The sequence below is a fragment of the Lepus europaeus genome, chromosome 14 (genome assembly GCF_033115175.1).
Source record: "Lepus europaeus isolate LE1 chromosome 14, mLepTim1.pri, whole genome shotgun sequence".
NCBI lineage: Eukaryota > Metazoa > Chordata > Mammalia > Lagomorpha > Leporidae > Lepus > Lepus europaeus.
The window spans coordinates 39182860-39208071 of record NC_084840.1 but is presented as its reverse complement, the minus strand read 5'-3'; the positions used below and the strand labels follow the sequence as shown (position 1 = coordinate 39208071).

General features: G+C 58.4%; 1 protein-coding gene across 4 annotated transcripts; it reads left to right on the top strand.

The window, feature by feature from the left end:
- Positions 1-861: 861 nt before the first annotated feature.
- On the top strand, positions 862-25208 carry EPHX1 (epoxide hydrolase 1). Of its 4 annotated transcripts, XM_062210477.1 has the most exons (10): positions 915-958; positions 10630-10717; positions 13024-13211; positions 15586-15766; positions 18990-19217; positions 19660-19789; positions 20254-20462; positions 21934-22042; positions 24137-24262; positions 24880-25208. In XM_062210477.1, the coding sequence occupies exons 3-10, from the start codon at positions 13029-13031 to the stop codon at positions 25079-25081; spliced, it is 1368 nt and encodes a 455-aa protein (XP_062066461.1). In that variant the 5' UTR covers positions 915-958; positions 10630-10717; positions 13024-13028; the 3' UTR covers positions 25082-25208. The 4 variants fall into 4 exon arrangements, with proteins under 4 accessions (XP_062066462.1, XP_062066461.1, XP_062066460.1 ...); XM_062210478.1 differs by lacking the exon at positions 10630-10717 and having other exon boundaries at positions 862-958; XM_062210476.1 differs by lacking the exon at positions 915-958 and having other exon boundaries at positions 10583-10717.
- The last annotated feature ends 4 nt before the right edge of the window (positions 25209-25212 follow it).

Below are 25212 nucleotides of genomic sequence, written 5' to 3'. Positions count from 1 at the left end.
TGCCATCCATGTGGGAGACCCTGATGGAGTTCCAGGCTCCTGGCTTTCTCTTGACCCAGCCTTGGTTGTCCCGGCCATTTGGGGAGTGAACCAGAGAAAGGAAGTTCTGCATATATATAACTGTGTCTTTCAAATAAAGCTTAAAAAATTTTTTTTAATTGAACCGTCTGCTGGAATGGCCAGAGGCAGAACTTGTGTTTAAGCTATTTGGAGGGCTGGGAGGGGGCTTTCCCGGACTGAAGTTTGGAAGGAGACGGGAGATGGCAGAGACTGCAGGTGCCAGAGGCTTAGGTGGCACTTAGGGGTGGAGTCAAAGGACCGGAGCAGAGGCTCGAGGTGAGATGAGCTCCAGTGTGTTTGTTGGCCCGAAACCGCCTCTCAATTAAAATGGAGCCTCATCCTGGAGTTGTGCCATGGTCAGCTGTGGTCGGACCACGGAGATCTCACACGGCTGCAGGGGTGGAGGAGAGCAGCCAAGGGGTAGGGGCGGGGTGGCGGCTGGGCGAGTTTCCTTCCTGCCTTGTGGGGCCGGGGATGGTCGCAGTGACCGGGCGTTCGGGGCGTGTGTGTGTGTGTGTGTGTGTGTGCTGAGCCCACCAGCCCTAGTGCTTCTCAGACTCTGTTCAAAGACAAAAGGGGTTTTGTTTTTAAATTTCAAATTGTCACGGGCCAATCCGTTTGTAAATTAAAAAGGCAAACAGCTGATCACAGTACGGGATCAAATAGCTGACCCAGTAGCCGAACGCGGGCCGCAGCCGGAGGAGCCCGGGTTCCTCGGGCGGAGGTGGGGTCTCAGGTGCAGAGATCTCCCCGCGGGCGGGGCCTGGGCCGGGGAACGCCCCGCTCGGGGGCCGGGCCTGGGCTAGGGCAGCGCCGAGGCGGCGGGAGACCGGACGAGAAGGAGCTGGCGAGTCCGAGTGCGCACACCTGCCGCCGCCGGAGTCTGCGAGCCGAGACCGTAAGGCCCGGGGCCGGGCGGGACAGCGCTCCGCCAGGACGGGGCGGCGGGGCCGCGGTGGGTGCAGCGGGACCTGCAGCCCGGCCGCCGCGTTCCCGCGGGGAAGAGGAAGACGCGGGCACAGGGAGTTGGGGAGCCTGGCGGGGCGGGAGCGCACAGACATGCCTGGGCTCGGTGCTCCCCGGGTGAAGCGCATCTGTGGTCACCCGCGTCCTCGCGGCCACGCCTCGGTTGGACCGTGCTGTCCGGTCTTCTCTGTCCCCGGCCCTCGGGAGCGGAGATCCGGCGCACGAAAGGGAACGCGGTCGGTTCCCGGCGGCGAGTTCCCAGTGCGCCGCTTCCCCGGAGCGCTCTGGCTTAAACTGCCCCCTCGCTTGCCCTGCCCCTTCTGGGAGCGTGAGGGTCCTGGGAGTCCTCCAGCCGCGTTGTCATCCGAATTTTGACTTTTTCTTAAATTGCGTGCCCGCTGCACTCCCCACCTGCCATTGTTTACTTGGGACTCCCCACGGCCCTCCCCCTGCTGCGGGCGGAGCTGGAAGGCGGAGTAGGGGGGCGGGGCGCCCCGGGGCCTGCGCTGCCCGGGGTGCAGGAGCGGTCGCCCAAGATCGCCGAGCCCTGTTTCTGGGACTTGAGCCGCCTCTGCGTCCGCCTGATTTAAAATAAATATGTTCAGGAAGCGGCGCTGCGGCAGAGTGTAACACTGTCTTCTTAGGCGGCCGCCTGCACGCCCCACGTGGTCTGGCTCAGCTGCAAAAACTGGGGGAGTGTCGGGCAGTTTCCCTTCCCGAGCTCCCCACTAGGAGGGCCTCGAGAGACCCCCGTCGTCCCGGGACGGTGTGGGCGGTGCCAGGGGCTGCTAGCCCCGCGCAGCAGAGGACAAGCCCCGCAGGCTTTGTGGTTTTGGGGGCTGCGGACAACAAAGGAAATTTGTGAAAACTATGTTAGAAGATGAGTTACACAACGGAGAAAAATGAAGGATTACAGAAGGAAGAGGGGGCCCGGCAGAGAGCTGGCGGCCTGGGCAGCTGGGGAAGTGGCTGGGGCACCCCCCAGGCCAGGGGCAGAGTGCCTAGAAGGCCCTGGGGCAGGGGTGTGCCCCACGTGGGTGGGTGATCTTCACAGCAGGCTGTCGGAGTGAGGCACTGGAGAAGCCAGAGGCCCCTGAGCTCCTGCTGCCTCCCCACAGAAGAGAGCTGCCAGGGCTCCACAGCCTCCCCGCCACTACCCCTGTGCGCTCAGCTGTGCCTCAAGCATGCTGGCTGGCACCCACTCAGAGTGGCCCCGGGGCAGAGACCCTGACCACTAGTGGAAACAGAGTGCCATCCCCTGCCTTCCTACCATGCCCTAGTTCCTCTCTGAAGTCAGCCCAGCTGGACACCCCCCACCACCATGCCCAGTGCCCACTGTCCCTCCTGCCACCAACATAAGAATCAACACTCCCTGCTCACCTGGCACCTTATTGTGGAGGTAGGGGCTGCCCAGACCCCATTTCTTGATTCTTGTGCCAATACACAGGAACATGGAACGCTGCTGAGCTTGCAAAGCAAGGGTGGGCCTGGCGTGAGCTGGGCCCCGCTGCTGAAGACAGCTCATTGCACACTTGCCCAGAGCTGCAGTGGGCTGGGTAGGGCAGGCGTGGGTGTGCTCACAGGGGCCTCCAGGAGCTCATACTGGACACGCACCTTTGGCAATTCTTCCCTGGGGTAGCACTGGGATGTGGAAGGAGGATTGGCCCCGAGGGCATCCGGCTCAGGGCACAGCTTGGCCTTTGCCACCCTCCCTGCCCCTCACCCACAGCCCCCGCAAGGCCCCTGTGGCTCCAGCACAGGGCGGTGCTGTGCATGAGGAGTCCAAAGGGAGAAAAGAGCTATGTGAGGGCAGGACCATGGCCTATGCAGGCTCAACTGAAGACAGCTGCAGGCAGAGGGAAGGGCACGGCCCCGGAGAAGGGTGGTGGGAGCGGGGCGGGGTGAGCATAGAAGCCTCATGGTCAGGGCCAGGGTTGAGGCTGGAGGGTCTCTGCCTCCTGGGGTCGCTCACTCTGGCTGGCTGGCGTGGTTCTTGGCCTGGCAGCTGACTGCCGGACCTCCAGGGGCTGCGCCTGGAAGGTGGGGAGGTTGCTGCAGGGAGACGGCACCTCCGCCAACTCCCCTGTCCCCCCCCCCCCCCCCCAGGAAACTAGGGCTTGGCCAAGGACGCAGCTGCACCCTGTCCTGAGGACGGAGTAGTTGGTGGGCGCCCGGGAAGAGCTGCTCCCTCTTGCCAGGAGAGGCTGCAGGATCACAGCTTGGTTACATAACTAAGCACCTGATTGTGCAATCCACACTCTGGCTGAGCGGCCTCCACTGCCATCGGAGTTTATGTACTTTCCCCGGAGAGGTCACAGGTCATCCTTCCCACCAGAGCAGTGCCCCACACGCTCCCACAGCCTGGCCCCCACCAGAGTCCTGGGCCCACCAAGCCACTGCCTCCCTGGCCACTCTCTCCTTTTGGTGCTGGGCCAGTGGGCACTGCTCTCCTCTAAGGAGCTGATAGAATGCAGGGCTCCGTGCAGCAAAGCCAAACCCAGCTGAGAGGACTCCAATGAGCAGGAGCAGTGCCCTGAGCTCTCTCCAGAAAATTCTCTGGCTGGCCACAGCCTGGGACTGCTTGTTCCTTGACGTTGTGGCCTGGAGCCTTGAGAAGGTTAAGGGGACTGAGTTTGAAGTCTTCCTGGCTCTTACCAGCTGGGTCAGCTGCAGCAAACAACTTGGCCTCTTTGAGCTTCGTTTTCATTATCTTTAACATTGACAAAGCTGCCCCTTACCTCTTAGCGGGCTGTGTTACGTGAGGTGATGAGCTTAAAGAGTCTGCCCACCCCAGGGGCAGGGGTGGGGCTTCCTCAGGGAGGCTGTGGGGGCCCAGCTGCTGCTGCACCGTAAGCAGTGCCAGCCCCGGAGCAGGAGGCCCCAGTGCCTGCCTCCTGGGAGCCGCAGCCCCAACGGGGCAGCCCCTCGACCCCCGTTCAGTTCCAGCTGCAGGGACTTGGCATCTGCCGGCGAGCAAGAGAGCGGCCTGGGTTTCGGTGCCCAGCCTCAGCAGGGTCTCTCGCCACAGGCTGGGCCTGGTGGGTCGGAGCCTCCCGGCGGAGCCCAGCAGCCCTACTCTCTTCACTGCTGGACAGGGCCGTGCAGACGGAGCCTGGAGGGGCACAGCCATCCCCTGTGCAGAGGCAGCGTCTGAGCTGCAGCGTTGCCCTCCAGAGTCGTGCCTGAACTCCACAGAGCGCTCGCTTTTCAGCCTTTTGGAGTTTTTTGTTCCTTTTTGCAGCCTAGACGTTCCCACAAGCAGACAAACCCGCGTTGCTCAGAACCGAGCCCAGCCCTCAGGCCTGCTCCAGCAGGGAGGTTACTCTGCGGCCAGTGCTCTCCTGTTACACTCTGTGTGGAGGAGGCACCTGGGCGTTGCTGGGGGGGGAGGGAGGTCTGGAATGTAGCAGGGAGGTAGGTAGGCAGGCAGTGTATGCTGTGTGCCAGGGCCTCTCCTGCTGGCCCCTGACACAAGCGTTTTCCTTATGGGCAGTGAAGCATGTTGCACTGGGTAATTTAGAGCCGACAGACAGCCGGACAGTGCTTGTTTCCATTGGCAGAAGGGGAGAAGGGAAGAGCAGGGTGCGTGAGCCCTGCAGTGTGGAGGTCTCTTGCCTTCTTTCCCTACAGGTGTAAGCAAGCTCGTGTGGCTTTCAAAAGAAGTGCTCGGGGCCCACCTGCCACATGGGCCGTCCCTTCCCCCTTCCCGACCCTCCTCGCCGGTGGTGGAGCCCGGCGCCTGGGCCAAAGGTTGCCTGGCTGGCAAGGGCAGGAGCAGGCAGCGAGTGCCTGGCAGAGGCACACCGTCTGCGCCGCGGTGCCTCCTCCCTGTCTCTCCTCAAGGCCCTCCACAGCAGGCTCTTCTCCGTTCTGTTTCCCTTTGTACCTGTTTCTCCTTTGCCCTGGGTGCTCTTTCCAAGCTGTCCTCCCAGGGCTTGCCTCCAGGTCTTGCATGGAGATAAACAAAGCCTTTGGCCTGGCCACCTCTGAGTGGAGAGGTTGGTCCCCTCAGGGTGTGCCTCCATCTCTCCTGGGCCAGCCCGCAGCCCAGGTGGTCTCTGCTGGAGGGCGCAGGGCTGGGAGGCCTGCGGTTTGGGTGGCCACTCGGAGTGGGCAGTGGCAGCACTTGTCCAGGGCAGCCCCTGGCGCGGGAGCCAACCATCTGCTGCTGCCTGTCCATGGGACGTGCCCCTTGCTTTGCCCGTGGAGGAGCCGCAAGCTGCTGTGCTGGGGTCATTGGTGAGGGGAAGACCCCCTAACGCCCGCCTTTCCAGCACCGCTGGCTTCTGAGTGGTGTGCGTGCCGCCACCGTCTGCCCCCCAGCTTCCTGCTTGGAGTGGCAGACGTCCCCCAGCAGGAGCATGAGGTGTCCTGGAAACCGTGAGCTCGCGGGCAAGACCAGGCTGCGCAGCCGGCACAGCGCGGCCACCTTCTGTGGCGTTTGTTCTGGGGAAACACTTGGGCACCCGGCCTTGTCATGCACTTGGCCAGGTTCAGGCACACGGTAGGTGCCGAGTCACCGTTAGCTAGTACCCCACTGTGATTTCTGGCGCTGTTCCCAATCCCGAGTCTGGCCGCTTGCCTGTGTCTGAGAGTGGGGAGTCTCGCGGGGTGGGCGGGTCTGCCCCAGCCTCGTCTTTTCAGATCCAGAACTTGTCTGTGGCACTCCCAGGGTGCTGTCCTCCGGTCTCCCGTTTGGGGAAGACTTGCCATAGTGCCACATGCCAGCTGCTCGGCCCTCTTCCTGTATCTCACTGTCTGCCCTACAGACCCAGGCCAAGAAACTGACTGTAGACAAGGATTACTCCTCAAGGAGAATTTGGTCGTAATGTTGTTCAAATGTTCTGATAATGTTCTGCACTGTCAAAGAATTGCTGTGTTCATTCGTTTGTTCACCAAACATGTGCTGAGCACCCAAGCAATACCAGGCATGCGGATCCAGCGGGGAGGGGATCTGTCCTCCGGAGGAGCTCATGTGCAGTGGGGGAGGCCGGTATTGGTCACGTCACACAGAGAAGTGTGACGGTGATGAGGTGCGGGGTGAGAGGTGACCGCTGGAAGGGTCAGGAGAGGCTGCAGCAGGGACATGGTCGGGGGGGGGGGGGTAGTTCAGGAACGGAGAAGTAAGAGTGCCTGGGTGGGAGCCCCAGCCCCAGCCCCAGCCCCGGCTCCAGCCTTCCTATTCACGCACACCCTGGAAGGCAGTGTTAGGTGCCTGCCACCCACAAGACCTGGACTGAGTTGCGATTCTTGGCTCCCCTCACCCTCACTGTAGGCATTTGGGGCATAAGCTAACAGTTGGGGTCTCTTTTCTGAATGTCTCAAAAACAATTATTTTTTTAAATAACAAAGAAGATAGGGAGTGCTGGAACCTGGGGGGGGGGGACGAAGTGGGCAGTTGGATTCCCAGGCCTTGAGGGCCACGTCAGCCAGTGTCACTTTGTGCCCCTGGGAAGCTCACACGTGTCTGTCATCTGCAGAGGTGGCTGTGGCTCCAGCAGCTGCCGCTTTCCCGATGCCCGGCCAGCTCCGTTACCACGTTTTGTCCAGGCCTCTGGCCATCAGGTGCCTGTGGGGTCCCAGGTTAACCCTCGTCCCCTGGGCTTCTCGGACAGAAGAAAGTCACACAGCAGATGTCCCTGCCCCGCTGCCTGCGCGTCTTGAGTGAGGCTGTGCTGGGGGACAGGCGTCTGACTCGCTGCTGACGGGGATCCCCTGGGAGACTCTTGCACCCTTGTGGCTCTTTGCGTATTTTTTTAACAAGTGCGTGCATTTGGTAAGAAGATTTTTCAAGGAACAACAGCTAATGCAGTGGAATCGTGCTGCCACCTGCCCTGTCCATGCAGGACGTGCTCCACAGGTACCCTGCAGCCACGAGGCCCGTGTTCTTTGGTCTGCCACCTGGTGCCTGCTTTTCTCCCATAACTCTCATGGAGATCTTGCTGTGTTGGTGCACATTTGCCTAGGTTTGTTTTTTTTTTTTTTTCTTTCCATTTGTTTCATTTGAAAGACATAGTGACAGAGACAGACTTTCCTTCCATCCACTGGTTCATTCTCCAGCTGGCTGCAGCAGTCAGGATGGGGGCAGGGCAAAGCCAGGAGCCAGGAATTCCAACCGGGCCTCCCACTTGGGTGGCAAGGGCCCATCATAAGCAGTCGCTTAACCTGTTGTGTCACAGCACCAGCCCCATCTGCCTCATTCTTTTTTTTTTACTCTTATGCGGGGCCAGTGCTGTGGCATAGTGGGTAAAGCCACCGCCTGCTGTGCCAGCATCCCATATGGGCACCTGTTTGAGTCCCAGCTGCTCCACTCCTGATCCAGCTCTCTGCTATGGCCTGAGAAAGCAGTAGAAGATGGCCCAAGTCCTTGGGCCCCTGCACCACGTGAGAGACGCAGAGGAAGTTCCTGGCTCCTGGCTTCGGATCGGCCCAGCTCCGGTCGTTGCAGCCAACTTGGGAGTGAACCAGCGGATGGAAGACCTCTCTCTATCTCTCTGCCTCTCCTCTCTCTGTGTAACTCTGCCTTTCAAATAAACTAATCTTTAAAAATATATTTATAAAAAAATATGGCCGGTGCCGCGGCTCAATAGGCTAATCCTCCGCCTGCGGCGCCAGCACACCGGGTTCTAGTCCCGGTCGGGGTGCTGGATTCTGTCCCAGTTGCTCCTCTTCCAGTCCAGCTCTGCTGTGGTCCGGGAGTGCAGTGGAGGATGGCCCAAGTCCTTGGGCCCTGCACCTGCATGGGAGACCAGGAGGAAGCACCTGGCTTCTGGCTTCAGATCAGCGCGGTGCGCCGGCCACAGCGGCCATGGAGGGGTGAGCCAATAAAAAAGGAAGACCTTTCTCTCTCTCTCTCTCTGTCCACTCTGCCTGTCAAAAAAAAAAGAAAGAAAGAAAGAAAACATGCAGAGCATTCTGCAGTACTAATAGAACACAACTGATAAACACTCAGGGTGGCTCCAACCGCCTGCTCCTACAGGCATCGGCCAGTGTATATTCTTACCCTTGCGCACCTAGGTGGGGTCCGTGCTGCGGGGTCTCTGGCGGCTTCTGCTCCACGCTGTTCCTGGGCTGCCTCCTTGTATTACATGTGGCTGTGGATTTTTCCTCTTACTGAATAGCAGCCTGTTGTGTGATCAAGCCCCGGTCTTTTGTGGCCGGGCTTTTGACCCGTGTATCCTGTGAACAAGCTAGTAAGCACGGGCACGTGTGGGTCTAGACCTAGAGGTGGACTTGGCTGTGACTTACACTTAGGCATGTTTAGTCCTCCTAGGTACTGCCAGGTAGCTTTCCGGAGTGACTTAGCAAAGGCTGCCATTACAATTTTACGTCTCCTCTAGGAGCCACTCTAGGGATTCAACTTTACATCCCATTTCGGTGGTACCCTCCACACCACATACCCCCTTCCGTCCTAAAGGCAGGTGTCCTGCTTGAGTTCCAGGGAGTGGCAGCACCGTCAGTCAAAGGCAGGCCTGACACCGGCTCCCAGATCTGGGTGTGTGGCAGCGCAGAGCCCTGTGCTCGGGGCACTGGAGGATTACCCAGCTGACCCCCAGCCTCCTGCCTCAGCGACTCTGGGTTTAACGTGCTGCCCTGTGCTCGGAGACACCCTGCAGTTGAACCATTGGTCAGGGGGATTCGTTCTCAGCAGGTCAGCCCCCGGCCCCACCCCGGGACATTTGGAACCATCTGGAGACATTTTTGGTTGTCATGCTGGGGAGAGGGAGGAGACTACTTGGCCACTAGCGGGTAGAGGTCAGAAATTGTGCCGAATGCTCTGGGCTGCAGAGGGCAGCCCCACAACCGGGCGTCCGGGCCAAATAGCAGGCACGCAGACGTTGAGAAAGAGCGATTGCGACAGAGAACAGAGAAAGCCGTAAGCCTTTGTCCGATGACTCCAGATAATGCCACTCCCAGGCCACATGCCCAGGGCCCAGGCACTGCCCCTCCTCCCTCTCCCCAGCTATGAAGTAAGGGCACTGGGCCCGAGGCTGTGGTGCTGACCTGTGGCATTTCCGCCCTTCTTTTCCTCTTGGGGGCCTTGGGTGTCCCTGTGAACCGTTGTTCTCTTGGTTCGGGTGATGTTTGTTTCTGCTGCCCAGCTCCATGGAGTCCACCCTAGGTCGGAGAGAGTCACCTGCCAGCTCCACAGCCCTGCCTCTTTGCCCAGGAGCTGAGCAGGCAGGGCAGGGCTGTCTACTGAGCCCCCAACCTCAATTTCCACATATTCTCAATAAGGCAGCAGCCCTGCTGCGGGAGCCCCAGGGCAGCGGGCCGCAGGCTAGCCTAGCCGCCAGTGGAGTGCGGAGGGGTCTGTGGGCGGGGTTAAGCAAGTAGCAGTGAATCCCTGGGATTTGACTGGTTGGACTCCTTGGTCCTACCCCTTCCTGGCTGGGTGACCCACCTGTAAGGAAAAGGTCTGATTTGTTGTTTCCATTTTCTGGGAGAAAATGTTCCAGCCTGGGAGATGAGGTGGGGCAGACGGCCTCAGTTCCGGTGCAGTGGTGGCTAGGCTGTGTTCTGGTGGTCTCAGGGAGCAGATAGGAAGGTTTGAGGCTGCTAGCAGGTTCTGGGGGTCGGTGACAAGATGGGCGGAGGAGCCAAGCCACATGACCAGTGACTGCCAGGGACCGAATGCTTTGGTCACAAACTCAGATCCTCACTTGCTGTGTGAATTGGAGCAAGGCCCTTGGCTACCCAGATTCTTTGTGTAGATAAGTGAAAAAGGAAACCAAGTTCTGTGAACTGTGACTCCTTAGTGGGCGAATTTGCATTTCCCTTGGTTCCTGACATCCCTTAGAAACTGACCGGGAGAGAATCCACACCTGCTGTCACACAGGGCTTGTCTAGAACACCTCCTTTGTGTACGTGTCATTTCATTTACTTTGTGTGCTAGTGAATGAGCCGCGGCTACCAAGTGGCAAATTAGCAGGCTGCCCTAAAGCCTGCTCTCTGATCTGATAGCAGTGGCTTTAAGGCCCTGTCCTGATTCTCTTAATTAGAATGCAAGAGAGAGGTTTTAAATTTCTCTTTGCATCTGCTATCCTGCCCTCCGCTTGAGCTGATACTGCCCAGGGTGGAGGCCAGCGCTGTGGCGCAGTGGGTTAAAACCCCAGCCTGCAGTGCCGGCATCCCATATGGGCACTGCATATCCAGCTCTCTACTAATGTGCCTGGGAAAGCAGCCAGGGATGGCCCAAGTCTTTGGGCTCCTGCACGCACGTGGGAGACTCAGAAGAAGCTCCTGACTTTGGATTGGCTCGGCTCCGGCCATTGCTGTCATATAGGGAAACATCTGTCTCTACCTCTCCCCGTAACTGTCTTTCAAACAAAAAATAAATCTTTAAAAAAAAGTATCCAGGGCGGTGCTGGCATTGGCCATCATAATGCCCCTGGGCCTAGATTCCTGATTTCGGGTGGGACCGGAGCACTAACCATTTCAGCCCTGCCTCCCTGGGGCCAACTGGGTTCAATTTACTGTTTGAAGTCCAAGGGAGATAACTGAACTGTGCGGACATCAAATCAGCTGAGTCAGCAGGACTGTGCAGTTATAGAAAGGCGGGCCCAGGCCAGCACCTACAGTGCTGTCTCGCCTCTCCCGCAGCTCTGCCGTGTCGCCGCGCCCAGAGTTCCACAGCTCTGCTTCCCAAGCAGGTGAGCAGAGGCTGACAACACAGCGCCCTCGTGGACAGGTAAAAGCACCCTGCCCAGGGAAATGGGGAAGATGGACAGTTGCAAGGGGTCTTCAAAAAGTCCATGGAACATGCATGTTATGGAAAAAAAAAAAAAAACTAGGGATGGATTTCAAAAAAAATTTTTTTGCACCAAAATAAGCATATCTTCCAATCCCATTTTTCCCACAAATTTTTTGAAGTGCCCTTGTGTGTCCATGGGGAGGTGATGGTGGTGCCCTTGGCCCGCTGTTGTTCCTATGCCTGCCGACTGCCTTATTTGCTTCCAGGGTCTGTAGTTGGCGCAGATACTGGCAGAATGCCTTGCTGGGCGGGGCATTGTGCTGGAGTGGGGGGTTTGTGACCAGGACAGACCCGGTCCCTGCCTTGCTGGGCTAGGGTCTCTCACCACCCACCTGCCCCTGCTGTAGGGGGCAGACCTGCTCTCTGCCTCCTCCTACACACTACCCACGAGCCCCGCAGTCACAGCACACGTAGCCTGCAGAGTGGTGCTTCTCCCTCTTCTCAAAGGGGCGGAGGGTCTCTCTGGGCATGGAAAAAGCCCATGCAAGTTTTCTTTTCTGAACTCTTTGAAACAACAGGGCTTCATCTCCAGCAGTCCTTGGCTTGTTCTAACTGCAGGACTGCTGAGCACCATGGCCCACAGTCTGACTTGCCTGGGGATGGGACCCACATCCCATACCACCTCTCTGGTGGAGATGTTGGAGACCGGCTCCCTGGCACATCGGGGACTTCAGTAAACATTGAGTCAGTGAGACCTTGAGCCAGTTCAATGTTTTACAGCCCAAAGAGGTGTGGGAGGCTCAAGGCTGGGTTTACTGGTTCTAAGACGTGCATTGGAGAGTGACTTGGAGAGGTAGGGCTGGGGGTCACCTCTCGAAAGCTGCCATGATCTCATTGTGTGGTGGCATCTCCGATGAGGAGGGGGCTCAGTTCAGAGGAGGAGGCTGGCTCTGGGTGGCATCAGCACGGTGGAGGAAAGTTGTCATGGGGGTGGGGGGAGTGTGCGATCAGACTGGGCCAGGGGCTGCACGGGGAGCTGGGAGGTCAGTAGTGCCACTGACAAAATGGTGTTTCCGGGCCGATTTTCCCGGTCAGGATCCCGCTGTGTGCCAGGCCCCGCTGGCTCTCTGGGGAGCTCTGTGGGTGGGATTTCTGGGGATGACCCTGTTCCAAGCTTAGGGAGGCAGCTTTGGGCAGCAGCAAGCCTGGGGCCTCTGCAAACACCCAGCAGGGTCGGGACACATAAGTGGTAGCAAACAGAGGGCGCACAAGCGGAGGCTCACGGGCAGGGGCCTCCAGGACCGAGCTGGGCTCCATGCTGGCCGCCCTGCCAGGTCCTGACCGCAGACATTCAGCGGTTACCTCCCTGGGATGTGGCAGTGCTGGGCTGGGGTCCTCACCAGACCTCCTGGGAAGCAGGTCTGGGGAGCAGTGGGAAGGAGAGCAGCTGGGTTCCTGTGAATTGGCAGAGAGGCAAGTCCCTGGAGGTGGGCGGTGGATGAGGCTTGCCTGGGGCCCTGGGGGGCTGGGGCAACTCAGGAGGCCATGCCCAGGGTAAGGGTTTCTCTGTGGTGGCGCACATGTTCTGAAATGGGCTTGTGGTCGTGAGTGGATGCATGTACATTGCATGCTTAGATGGGTGAGCTGTGCAGTAGGCACCATGAAAAGTTCGAGGGAAGTGGGATTAAAAGCTAATGTGCTTCTTGCGTCGGGTTTTTGAAGTGCCGTCGTATATGAATCAGATTTTGGTAAAGTGTCACACAGCTCAGATGCCCGCTGTGCTGGGCTTACTGCTGCCCAGCTGAGTGTCCCCTCTCAGCGCTCCCAAGACCCCCCTTTGCCTCTTGGATACCCGAGGGGGTACAGGCCCCGCTCCAAGAGAAAGGGGTGGAGCCATTGCTTCTCCTGGGCCGGCCACTCAGAAAGTCTGTTCCTCCTGCCCCAGGGGAGGGAGTCCTCTCGGAAGCTTCTGGAACAGAACGCCCCACACAGAAACCCGAGGCCTCTGGAACGCAGCTGCCAACAGTTTCTGCCCGGGCCCGTTCGGAAGCCAACGTGGGCTTGTGTTTCCCTGACGTGATGAATGATTGTCATGGCTTAGTGGGGCTAGAGTGCTGTGCCTTTTTCTGTAGTCCATTTTTAGTGTACCATACCTGTATTCTGGGACAAATGTAAACCAAATCGGGGTTGGGTGGGAGAGAAGCTGTGGAGGAACAGGTGGGGACGTGGACTCTGTGGTGGGGGCCGGGGCGGGGCCTGGCCAGGTGGCGCCCACGGCTAAGGGCTCACCCCTTGACTTGCAGGAGCCATGTTGCTGGAACTCCTTCTTGCCTCGGTGCTGGGCTTCGTGATCTACTGGTTCATCTCTGGAGACAAGGAGGAGACTCTGCCGCTGGAGGATGGGTGGTGGGGCCCAGGGTCGAGGCCCGCAGGCCTGGAGGACGAGAGCATCCGGCCCTTCAAGGTGGAGACGTCGGACGAGGAGATCAACGTGAGGCTCCTTTCCCAGCAGGCTGGGATTGCACCGAGACCGCGCTGGGTCGGGGAGGGGATGCGGCAAGGGGAGCAGCCCATCTCGGCAGTGTTTTCTTCCCCACTTCACCCAGGTGCAGCTGCAGGTGCAGGTGGCTCCAGACAGGCGTGCCCAGCTTGTCCACCCTTTCCCCTGCCCAAGGCCAGCCGTGCCCAGGCAGGAGAGGGAGCGCCAGCTGGCCCCAGCTGCCAGCTTCAAAGGTCACAGGAAGCACCTGCTCTCACCTCCCCTAAGCCCTACCTGAAACCTTGGGAGTGAACTTGCGGGAGAAAGTGAGCAGGATCCCGAAAGGGCCCAGGAAAAGCAGGGCCCTGCAGGCAGAAGTGCTGTTGTACTGGGAAGGCACCCACCATGCACCAGCGGTAATCCTGGCGGGGGAACATGCCTGCTGGTCTCACACAGAGACTGAAGCTCAGAGAGGGACGGTGGTTTGTCCGCAGTGAGCGAGTTAACAGGCAGAAGGAACTGAACCCAGGTCCACCTGCAACACACAGGGCTGGAGGCAGGAAGCGGGCGACCAGGGAGCGGGCAGCCTCCTGGAGGAGCAAGGCTGGGCCCAGCCCTGCACGGTCTTCCTTTCCTTCCGTGGCATCGGAGCACCTACTGTGTGCAGGGGCTCTGCTGAGTGTGCGGGAGGAGAGAGAGGCCCTTGCCTCGGATCACTGGTAGTCCCGTAGGTGAGAGAGGGAAGGTGCCCGAACAAGAGGCGACCAGAGATAAATACTGCAAGCAGTGCCCGTGGCAAGACAGGAGTTCTGAGGAGGAGGGCGTCTAGAAACAGGAGCTGGGGCTAGGACTTGGTACGGCCTGGCTATTCCGGGCGGCCGCTGCGCCCTGAGGACGATTCCTTCAGCGGAATCTTGGACTCCCTGGGGGTGACTGGAGCATGGGAGAGGAAGCCCTGGGAATGGTGACACTTAGGAGGCGCCATGACTGCCTGGAACTGTCCCCAGCCGGCATGGGGCTTGTAGCCTGGTCCGTGCCCGTTGGACGTACGCCCTCTCTCCTGGTCTGTCAGTTTTATTCAGCTGAGGTCTCACGTATATATCAGGGGTCAGCAAACCAGAGCCCAGGGGCCACATGTAGCCCGCCACCTGCTCTTGCAAAGCCCTCAGTCCAAAAAATAATTTTGACCTTTTTATGTTTTAAATCTTTGTTTATTTGAAAGGCAGAGAGATAGAAACAGACATAGAGAAATCTATCTGCTGGCTCACCAAATGGCAGCGACAGCCAGGTCTGGGCCAGGCCTGAGCCAAAGCCGGAACTCCATTCATATCTCCCTTGCAGGTAGCAGGGACTCAGGTACTTGAAGCATCACCTCTCCCCCTCCCCCAGGGTGCCCATGAGCAGGAAGCTAGAATTGGAGGCAGAGCTGGAACTCGCCCCAGCCCTTCAGTATGGGTTGCCGGCATCTTAACCACTGTGCCAAATGCCTGCCCCAGTTTTTACATTTTTAAATGATTGAGGGAGAGTCAAAAGAATATTTTGTGATATGTGAAAATTATATGGCATTCAAGTTTCATTGTCCATAAATGAATTTTTTAAAAAGATTTATTTATTGAAAGAGTGAGCAAGTGAGAGCATACTGTTCCATCTGTTGGTTCACTCCCAAGGTAACTACAACAGCCAGGACTGAGTCGGGCTGAAGCCAGGAGCTTCATCTGGCTCTCCCATGTGGGTGGCAGGGGCCCAAGGACTTGGGCCATCCTTCCTCTGTAGCCTTTCCCCAGCCATTGGCAGGGAGCTTAAATAGAAGTGGAGCAGCCGGGACTCAAACTGCTGCCCATGTGGGATCCTGGTGTTGCAGGTGATGGATTAACCCACTGTGCCACAACACCAACCCCTAGCTGAACTATGTTTATTAAATCAAAATCAAATACAATGTCAGTAGTGTGCATACATTTAAAAATAAAAGATAGGGCAGACATTTGGCCTAGGGGTAACACACCAGTGAAGGTGCCCGCACCCCACATCAGAGTACCCACATCCAGCTCCTGACTCCAGCATCTTGCTGACGAAGACCCTGGGAGGAAGCGGTGATGACCCACGTCATTGGTCTCTGCCACCCATATGGGAGATCTGGATTGAGTCTCCAGCTCCCAGCCTCAGCCACTGTGGACATTTAGGGAGTAAACTAACGGACAGGAGCTTTTTCTTTGTCTGCCTCCGTCTCTCTGCCTCTCAAAGAAATTGCAGGTTTAAAAAAAAAAAAAAGATGGGAAGAAGCCTGAGATTTACAGCGAAGAGCCTTGTGCTTTGGGGCAGCCAGTGAGGTGGGAAGGTTTGCGCAGTGCTCGCTCCGCCCCACCCAGCCCTCTCGCCTTTGCTCCAGGACTTACACCAGAGGATCGACAGGATCCGCTTGACCCCACCGCTGGAGAACAGCCGCTTCCACTACGGCTTCAACTCCAACTACCTGAAGAAGATCCTCTCCTACTGGAGGCACGAATTCGACTGGAAGAAGCAAGTGGAGATTCTGAACTCATACCCTCACTTCAAGACCAAGATCGAAGGTTTGTTTGCAGATTCCCCCGCTCCGCCCGGAGCAGCCTTCATGTGTGAGGTTCAGAGTCGCTCAGAGCTGGGGGGCCTGGCAGCTGACTGCGGGTCCCTGCAGGTATTCGTAAGCTGGGACTTACGGGAATGCTGAGTCCCTACAATTCCAAAGGTCTTTGGAGCTAGACAGAGGAGCATATTTAAAAAAAACAAAACAAAACAAAACTTAAAAGCCAAAGAAATAGAGAATCCAGTCCAGTGATGTGGCCTAAAAGCCAAAGAAATAGAGAATCCAGTCTAGTGATGTGGCAGTCCTGGAGAGGGAGAGTCAGAGATGGGCATGGCGTCGGTGTCGTTCTCAGCCTGGCCTTGCACTGTGGGGTCCTTCCACTGGGTCTGGGTCTGTTTGTCCTCTGCCCAGCCTCCACGGTGCCCCAGCCCAGCAAACCCTCGTGTGTCTTTTCCCCAGCCTGAAGTTGGTCCAAGGAGGCCCCGTCTGCTGTTCGTGTGCTGCCATCTCCCTCTCACCACGGACCTTCCCAGGGTCCTCTCTCGGCCTACTCTGAGCCCCGTGTCCCCGCTGCTGACTGCTCCAAGGTTCTGTCCTTGGCCCCACTGGCTGCACCCTTTGGCCTCCCTGTTCCTGCTTTTTCCCTCCCTGTTCTGTGGTGAGCATCCAGATCTAACCCACATCCTGCAACAGCAGGAGACCAACCTTAGAGTCTGGGAGCTCGCAGGGGCTCCCGAGGCCCCCGGTGAGTCCAACTGCAACCTGTGCAGAGGGCAGGAGAGGGTCTGCAGCCTTCCTAGCTGTCCACAGCTCCTCCCTTTTCCTACACCCCAGCTACTTGGGCCCTCTGGCTGTGGCACCCTCCGCCCCATGCTGTCCCCGTGCCCCCATCAGGCCGAGTGCTGCCTCCCGGAGTGCAGCACAGCTCAGCTCCTGGGTTGTGACCCAGCAGCCCAGCAAGCGTGTCCTTCATGTTGGGAAGTGGGGCCCCCAGGGGGGCGTGAGACTTGTAAAAATGTATAAATCCAAAAATTTAGGATTCAGAAAGTTTAGTAGGGAAATACAGGGATAGGCGGTCTCCCCCTCACTCCCAGAGACACTTCTGCTTTGTTTACTTGCCTGTACTTCAGGGAGAGCCAAGACACATGAAGCGTGTGTGTGTGGTTTTTCTAAGCTTAAAGGATAATGTGGTAGAATTTTAATTGAAAAAAATCATCTTGCATCATGCAGTATGTTCCAAAAGAGATAAGATTACCTACCAAAAAAAGCTTTAGAATAGGAATAAATTTAGCAACATAGAAGGACACCCAAGATACATTGTTAAGTGACAAAAATGAGGTTCCAGAATAGAATGCATGTAGGGTTCTATTTTTGTTAAAAGGAAGTTATGTTCTCGAAGTATTTTTCAGAGTCTGAATTGTCACCGCCAAGAGGAGTCTAAAGAGCCAACACAGCTAATGCCATGTTGTGTCCTGGCTGGGATCCTGGGGCGGGAGGGGTCCTTGGGTGAAAGCTGAGCGAACCTGGGTGATGCGCCCGTGGCTGCTTGTCCCAGGGTAGCGTTCAGCTGCAGCGTGCAGCGGCACAGGTGGGCCTGGAGGACTGGATGTCGAGCGCACTGGGCAGGTGATTCCCTCTGTGTGCGGCTCCTAAACACGCAGCCCGGCAGTGAGGCCGCCGAGGGCTCAGCTTCTGTGCCCGCCTCCAGCTCTGGAGTCCCACTTCCTGCTATTGTAAAACCCGGGGGGTCAACAGTGACAGTGACAGTGCAAGCAGTCTGGTTGCTGTCACCCACGTGGGAGACCTGGACTGAGTTGTTGGCTCCTGGCTAGAGCCCCTGCCAGGGCCTTTGCTGGTGTTTGGGCAGGGAACCAGGAGATGGGGCGGTACTCGATCTCTCTCCCTCTGCACTCCCTCTCCCCTCCAGCATCTCATTTTAAAAATGTTGTTTAAAATTACGAAGTACATGGGACACTAAGAACATGAAAGCACCTGATCCTACTCCAGAACTGCCTTTTACGTTTGAGTTCACCCTCCAGACTGCTGAAATGTATGTACACAGTATAAACGTGCATACACAACTGGATCATGCAGTGGACATGACTTGGCAATTTGGTTTTACCACCTACTAATGTCCGCCGAACTGTTGTTTTTTGTTTTTTGTTTTTTGTTTTTAATAATTCCTGGCTTTTTTTTTTTTTAAGTATTATTTCTTTGAAAGGCCAAGTGACAGAAGGAGAGGGAGAGACACATCTTCTCTCCTCTGGTTTACTCCCCACATGGCTGCAATAGGTTGAAACCAGGCTGAGCCAGGTTGAAGCCAGGACCAGAAACTCCATCCAGGTCTCCCACGTAGGTGCAGGGATCCGAGCACTTGGGCCATCATCTGCTGCCTGCCCAGCACGTTAGCAGGGAGCTGGATTGCAAGAGTAGCCAGGACTGGAACCAAGCACTCCAATGGGATGCAAGCATCCCAAGCAGTGGCTCAGTGTTACCCACAACACCTGCCCTTGAACTGTTTTCTGTGTTCAGTAAATTCACAGCTACACTGTCATCTTAAATGACTACTTTGTATTCCAAGACACTGTTAAACTGTTACCTATTTGATGACTCCTGTGTTGCTGGATATACAGGGTCCCTAACCCCAACTTTTTTTTTTTTTTAAAGATTTATTTATTTATTTGAAAGGCACAGTTACAGACAGAAACAGAGATCTTGCATCCGCTGGTTTACTCCCCAGTTGGCTGCAATGGCCGGAGCTGGGCTGATGAGCCAGGAGCTTCTTCCAGGTCTCCCACATGGGTGCAGGGACCCACGCACTTGGGCCGTCTTCCAGGCCATTAGCAGGGAGCTGGATCAGAAGTGGAGCAGCTGGGACTCGAACCAGCACCCATATGGGATGCTGGCACCATAGGCAGTCCCACACCCGACACTTGTTCATGGAACCCCACTGCGAGCCAGGAAATGTCTGGGCGCTGAGCCTACAGCGCTGCCTGCATAGGCTGGCCCTGTCCTCCTGAGCGAGCATTCTGATGTGACCGGGAGTGGTGACGGTGCCACGCTTGCGGGGAGGCCGTGAAGGTGGCGTGCAGCAGACGCTTGGTGGCTTGCCTGCTGCTCCTGCGCTCAGTACCACAGTCGGTGGGGAACAGCACTGGCCCTTGGCGCTCTGTGGGGTGCAGGGCCTGACCGGATCCCTGCCCCCACCTGACTGCGCTCTGTCCCCCCAGGGCTGGACATCCACTTCATCCACGTGAAGCCGCCGCAGGTGCCCCCTGGCCGCACCCCCAAGCCCTTGCTGATGGTGCATGGCTGGCCCGGCTCCTTCTTCGAGTTCTACAAAATCATCCCGCTATTGACTGACCCCAAGAGCCACGGCCTGAGCGACGAGCACATCTTTGAAGTCATCTGCCCTTCCATTCCGGGCTATGGCTTCTCGCAGGCATCCTCCAAGAAGGGTACGGAGACCGCCAGGGCCCACGGGCCCACCTGGCTGTCCTGGGCCATGCTCCATCGGTGCTGTCCTTCCCTGAGGATCGGGCAGGGAGTGGCCGAGGAGGCCAGGAGGGGGTCGGTGAGAGGCATGGTCGGTGCTCAAGGGCTGTGCGTCTTAGGGAGTGGGCAGAGCAGCTGCCAAGGCTGCTCAATGCCGGACAAGCCCTGCGCTCGCGTCCTCATGAGCTCCCTGCTTGGGGAGCCCAGTGTGGCCCACAGGCACAGCCTAAGCCCGTGAGCACCCACACATCCCCGCAGGGTGGCGGCAGTCCACTCCGCCCCCTAGGCCACGACAAGCACTGGGCACAGCCCTTAGGGGGCGGGAGCTCCTGCCCCTGCGCTCCCTCTCACCCCACGGGGGCTGCTGCCACCTCAGCTGCCCATGACTTCGCCCTCCACCTCCAGGCTTCAACTCGGTGAGCACCGCCAGGATCTTCTACAAGCTGATGCTGCGGCTGGGCTTCCAGGAGTTCTACATCCAGGGCGGGGACTGGGGGGCCCTGGTCTGCACTAACATGGCCCAGCTGGTGCCCAGGTGAGGCCACCCGCCGCGTGTGCAGGGAACAGACCCTGGGAGCATATGTGTGCGGGGCAGCCATCTCCGCAGGACACGAGGCGCAGCGTCTTGTCAGAGGCCACCCAGGAAGGGATGCTTGTGGGCCCGTGGAATAGGAAGGGTCCCTGTCCCTGCTGGGGCGCGTTGGCTTGGGTCCTCCCATGTGGCATAATGCAGGGTTAGTGACTCTGGGCCAGGTATTCAGAGAGGGCCGGTGAGAAGAGGTGGCAGGGAATTAGACCTTCCTGATAGACCAAGTCTGGAAGAGCCCTAGCCAGAACGTTCTGGAAACTCTGTTTTGCCCCCAATCCCTGTCCTATGACTCCTGTGTCCGTCCCGGGAGTAGGCCAGCCTTGTGCCCCTCCCTCTGTGGCTGGCCTCCCCCCCTCCCCCTGCCTTGGCAGCAGCCCAGGCTCACCTACCTGGCCCCTCTCTGCCCTCAGCCACGTGAAAGGCCTGCACTTGAACATGGCTTTGATTTTAAGAAATCACTACACCCTGACCCCCCTGCTGGGACGGCGCATCGGGGGACTTCTTGGCTACACTGAGAGGGACATGGAGCTGCTGTACCCCTTCAAGGAGAAGGTGTTCTACAGTCTGGTGAGGGAGAGCGGCTACATGCACATCCAGGCCACCAAGCCCGACACTGTGGGTGAGCACAGCTGCCCGGCCGGGGGCTCTTGGGCGTGGGCGTGCAGGGTGGCACACGCCTCGGGCAGCCTCACCTCCGTGGAAGCACCGCTTACTTGTAGGGAACACAGAGCTCGTTGGGCCCCTACTTGCACCTTGCCACGGAAGTGAGTGTCAAGTTCCCAGGCCCATCCTGCCACATCTGTTGAGCCGGTTCCATATCCATAGTGATTTGACCCCTGACCCGCCCCTGAGCCCAAGTCTTGCCTGAAGAGGCCGAAGGAAGAGGTAGGCAATGTGGAGCAAGAGGAGGCTCCAGGCTTGGCAGCTCTGAGCTGTGGGGGAAGGCAAGAGGGTGGCCCAAGGGCCTGGAGCCAGTTCCTCGACCCTTCTGCCGTGAGGGTCCTGTTACAGGCTGATTGACACGAAGGGAGGTGGTGGAGGAGCAGGCGTCTGGCCCCACCTCAGAGGCCCTGGGTTTGAGACACAGCTCTGCTCCTGACTCCCATCTCCTGCTAATGCAGGCCTTAGGCAGCGGCTTGAATGCTTGGGCCCCTGCCGCCCACATGGGAGACCCGGACTGCGTTCCTGTCTCCAAAATCCAGAATCATAATCAATTAAATCTCCACCGAACAAGATTCATTTGCATGTGAATGGAACTCATCTGAATTCTGTAACTCACCAAGCTCAAAGATGGGGCATAGTGTGCCCCCCTGCCCTCCAGGGGATCAGACACCTCCGGAAGGGCCCACTGCACGGCTCCAGGTCCCCGTCAGAGGACAACCAGGAGCTGTGCTGCCCATTTTAAAGTCTTGTAGGCGAGTCCCTGCTTGCGGTCCTAACTGTAGCAGTTTATTAAGCCATTTCCCCTGTGAGGATAAGACGCACGTTCAAACAGCACACATTGGCAAAGGCAGTCCACCTGTAGCCCCTCCTCCACCCCTCCTGTCTTTGAAAGGAGCATGCTGATGGCGTGGCTGGTTCATTCACGCCCTGAGCCTGCCCTTGTGGCCAGCAGAAGCCCAGCACCCTGGACGCCACTTTTCTGTGCCCCCGGGGCTACTCACCCCCGGGCTCCTGATAGCGTGGTTTGCACTCTGCACTCTTCCCGTGGAGGGGTCGCAGGGTCAGCACGCCGGGGTCCGCTGCGCTGGCTCCGTGTCACAGTCGCGACTTACCGAGCTGTGGGCCTACTGATCCCCATCCTGGCCTCTTGGGCTGCTTCTCAGTGTCACGAATCAGAGCACACACGCAGACCAAAGAACCCCACCTTATTAAATACAGCTGGGACCCTTCCGTCTGAAGAGCGCCACACACACAGGGTGGGGAGGTGGCATCCCCAGGTGTCGGGGATCCCAGGTCAAAGGTCAAGGAAGGTGGGCACAGAAGTGCCAAAGGGGATAGGGTGCAGGTGTCCTCCCAGAATGCCACTGTCCTGATGGACAGTCCCTGGGGACCCAGGCCTGAGCCCCGCCCTCGCTCCTCCCTACCAGGCTGTGCTCTGAATGACTCTCCCGTGGGATTGGCTGCATACATCCTAGAGAAGTTTTCCACCTGGACCAACTCAGAATTCCGAGACCTGGAGGACGGAGGCCTGGAGAGGTGAGAGCTGTCTGTCCGAGCTGCCAGGGACCTGGTCCTGGCGGCCACCCCCCTCCTGCTCATTGGAGGGTGGTGAGCAAGTTCCCGCTGTTGCTGGCTTCCGCACAGGTGTTCACCCCATGACCAGCACAGCCCTGGGTTTTGACGAGGGGGTCTGGTGACTGGCCCAGGCTTCCTGGTGGGGCGAGCAGATGTGGGACATAGGGCTGACGGCACCTCTGCCCTATGGCATCCAGGAGCCAAGCGGTCAGTGAGCACCCCTGTGTTGCCAAGAGCACCACGTGACCCTGTAGTCTGTGGAGGCTTCAGGAAGCCTGGGGAGGCACAGGTGCTCCTCAGGGAGCACCGGGCACAGTGCAGGATGGGGAATGGAGGCTGTGGGGAGACTGGCTCCCCCCTTGCAGTAGGGACTCTGTCTTGGCCATGCTCTGGTCTGAGCACCTAGAACAGTGCCAGGCTGTAGTAGGTGCTCAGGAAACATGTGAAATGAATGCGCTCTCTGGGAGACCAAAGAAAGGAGAATTGACTTTGTAAGCGAGAAGAGGGGAAGTGACTGGGAGAACGTGGCAGGACGTGTAGGAGTCTGCCAGGTGGGGAGAGGTGAGAGGTAGAAGCTGGGATTTCAGAGAGAGCATGAGAGGCAAGGCGTGCTCGGGAAGGGTGATTGACGCAGAGCCTGTAGCGGGACAGGCCCTCACCCTGGGATGTCCCAGGGCCCCGGGGCAAGGGGCTTCTCACACACAGGGGCCAGGAACCTGATGTGAGCCTCCCCCCACCCCAGCGCCAGGGAGCCCCAGGCTTTGAACAGGTGTAGCAGACAGGATCACAGCTGTGTTCTAGAACCACTGGCACCAGCCGGTAGAAACGGTGGCCGTGGTGGGTCTCACGCTGTGTCCAGAGCCGCCAGGGAGACACAAGCAGTGGGCCAACGCCAGCTCGCAGTGTCACTACTGCTGTGGTTCCCGGTTTCTCAGAGGGGAGTTTGATCTTGCCATCAAAACTGCAAAACCACACTGAGCAGGGTGTTCTGTCACGGTCCCTGCTCTGCACTGCTGTGGCTGGGGACAGGGACTGAGAGGGGCAAGCGTAAGGAGCGCACGTTCCTGGGTGTGCAGAAGTCTCGGGAACCGACTCCACTCCCAGGAAGCCTTTGTCCGTGCATTCTTCCCGTCTTCCTATTTGGATGCCTAACTCTATCTGGGTCAGCCTGCCCCATTTTACCATCCTTTCCCAGGCTGAGGGCCAAGGTCACCTCCTCTGAGAAGTCTTCTCTGACTTCTCCTTCTACCCAGGCCAGACTTGTCTCTGTGCCCGTGTCCACTCCCACCTCTGCCCCAGGACAGTGCAGCCAGTGTGGCTTATGTCACAGTCTCCCTGTCAGAACAGCTGTTCCCTCCTCCAGGCAGGCACCCAACCTAGTGCATCTCTCAGCACCTGGCAGCCAGCTGGCGTTCAGTGAACGCATCATCAGTGAGGCACCGGTACAGCAGTGACCCTCTGACCAGTGGGGAACTTGGAGCCAATTCCTGCCTGGACACGCAGTCATAAACGGGCCTGGATCCATGTAGTGGATCCCCTCCAGATGTTTTCCAAGTGGTGTAGATCCTGTTGTCAGGACAGGAGAAATGGAGGCAGGGTAAACAACTCCCAGTCCCAGAGCTCCTGAGCACCATGGCTAAGACGAGACCCTGGACCCCCGGCCCTCTGGGCTCACTGCCTCCAAGTTGCAAGTCCCTTAGGCTCCTGAGGAATGCCACACACACTGCCCTGGAGAAGCCCCTGGTAGGCTGGAGTCGAGTGCAGGTGGATGGAGGGGAGCCGTGGGGTGTGCATCCTGGACCCTGTGCCCCATCGGCGCTTGAGAGGGGAAAAGGAACAGATACAGCTGAAGGGGCTCAGAAGGCACTGCCTTGTGCGGGGTCAGCACTGCGCTCCGGGCAGTGGAGCAGCTGGTGAGCTGGGTGCAGCCTCCCCGCAGCAGGCGGATCGAGGCCCACCGGGGGGTGTGGTGCAGGACAGGGCCTCAGCCTGAGAGGGGCCGCTCTGGGGACAGCTGCGCCTGGCCTGAGTGCACTCTGTGCTCTGCCTTTCCAGGAAGTTCTCCCTGCAGGACCTGCTGACCAACATCATGATCTACTGGACCACGGGCTCCATCGTCTCCTCCCAGCGCTACTACAAGGAGAACCTGGGCCAGGGCTTCATGGCCCACAAGCATGAGCGGTGAGCCTGCCCGAGCACACGGGGGCCTCCGAGGCTGGAGGCAGGGGCATGGCCTGCTCTTGGCCTCCAGGGAGGGCATGGGGGCAGATCAGCTACAGCCTTGCCTGGGGTGTGGACAGGAGCAATGCCCTCGGCTGTCCCACAGGGCCCAGCCCCAGCTTGGGTATGGGCTTGGTGTGCCCTGGACGGTTCTGAGACTTCTAGATTCGTCCTGGAGAAGGGAACACAGTGAGAGCACTGGACTCAGTCCATGGCCCTGCCCCCATGGCCTCCTAGGAGAGCGTGGGCCCTTGGAGATCTGAACACAAGGAGGGGTTAGAGCCCAGGGCCTCTTTTTTTAAAAAAAAAAAAAAATTTATTTGAAAAGCAGAGTGACAGGGAGAGCCAGAGTCAGCTTCTGGGCGTTGGGTCACCCCCACAAGTGGCTACAATGGCAGCAGCCATCTTCCATGGCTTTCCTGGAGTTGTTAGGGAGCTGGGTGGGAAGTGGAGCAACTCAGACTCGAACGGGGCACCAGTTTAACACTGCCCGCCCGTCCCCCCCCCCCCCCCCGGCTGTGTGAGGGCGGCAGCAGGCTTGGCCTCCATCCTCAGTGGCGGCTCTGTATTCTTTGCAGGCTGAAGGTCCAAGTGCCCACGGGCTTCGCAGCCTTCCCATGTGAGTTAATGCACTTGCCGGAGAAGTGGGTGAGGACCAAGTACCCCCAACTCGTCTCCTACTCCTACATGCCCCGTGGGGGCCACTTTGCCGCCTTTGAGGAGCCGGAGCTGCTGGCCCGGGACATCTGCAAGTTCGTGGGGCTGGTGGAGCGGCAGTGATGCCTCCCAGCCTTGGCTGGGGTGAGGGGTCAGCTTGCCTCCTCCCCTGGCCTGCTGGAGCCCAGCTCAGACCTCCGTTCTCACTGCCCCACCCCCATGGCTTGGCTGATAAATGATTTGACTCCCATGCA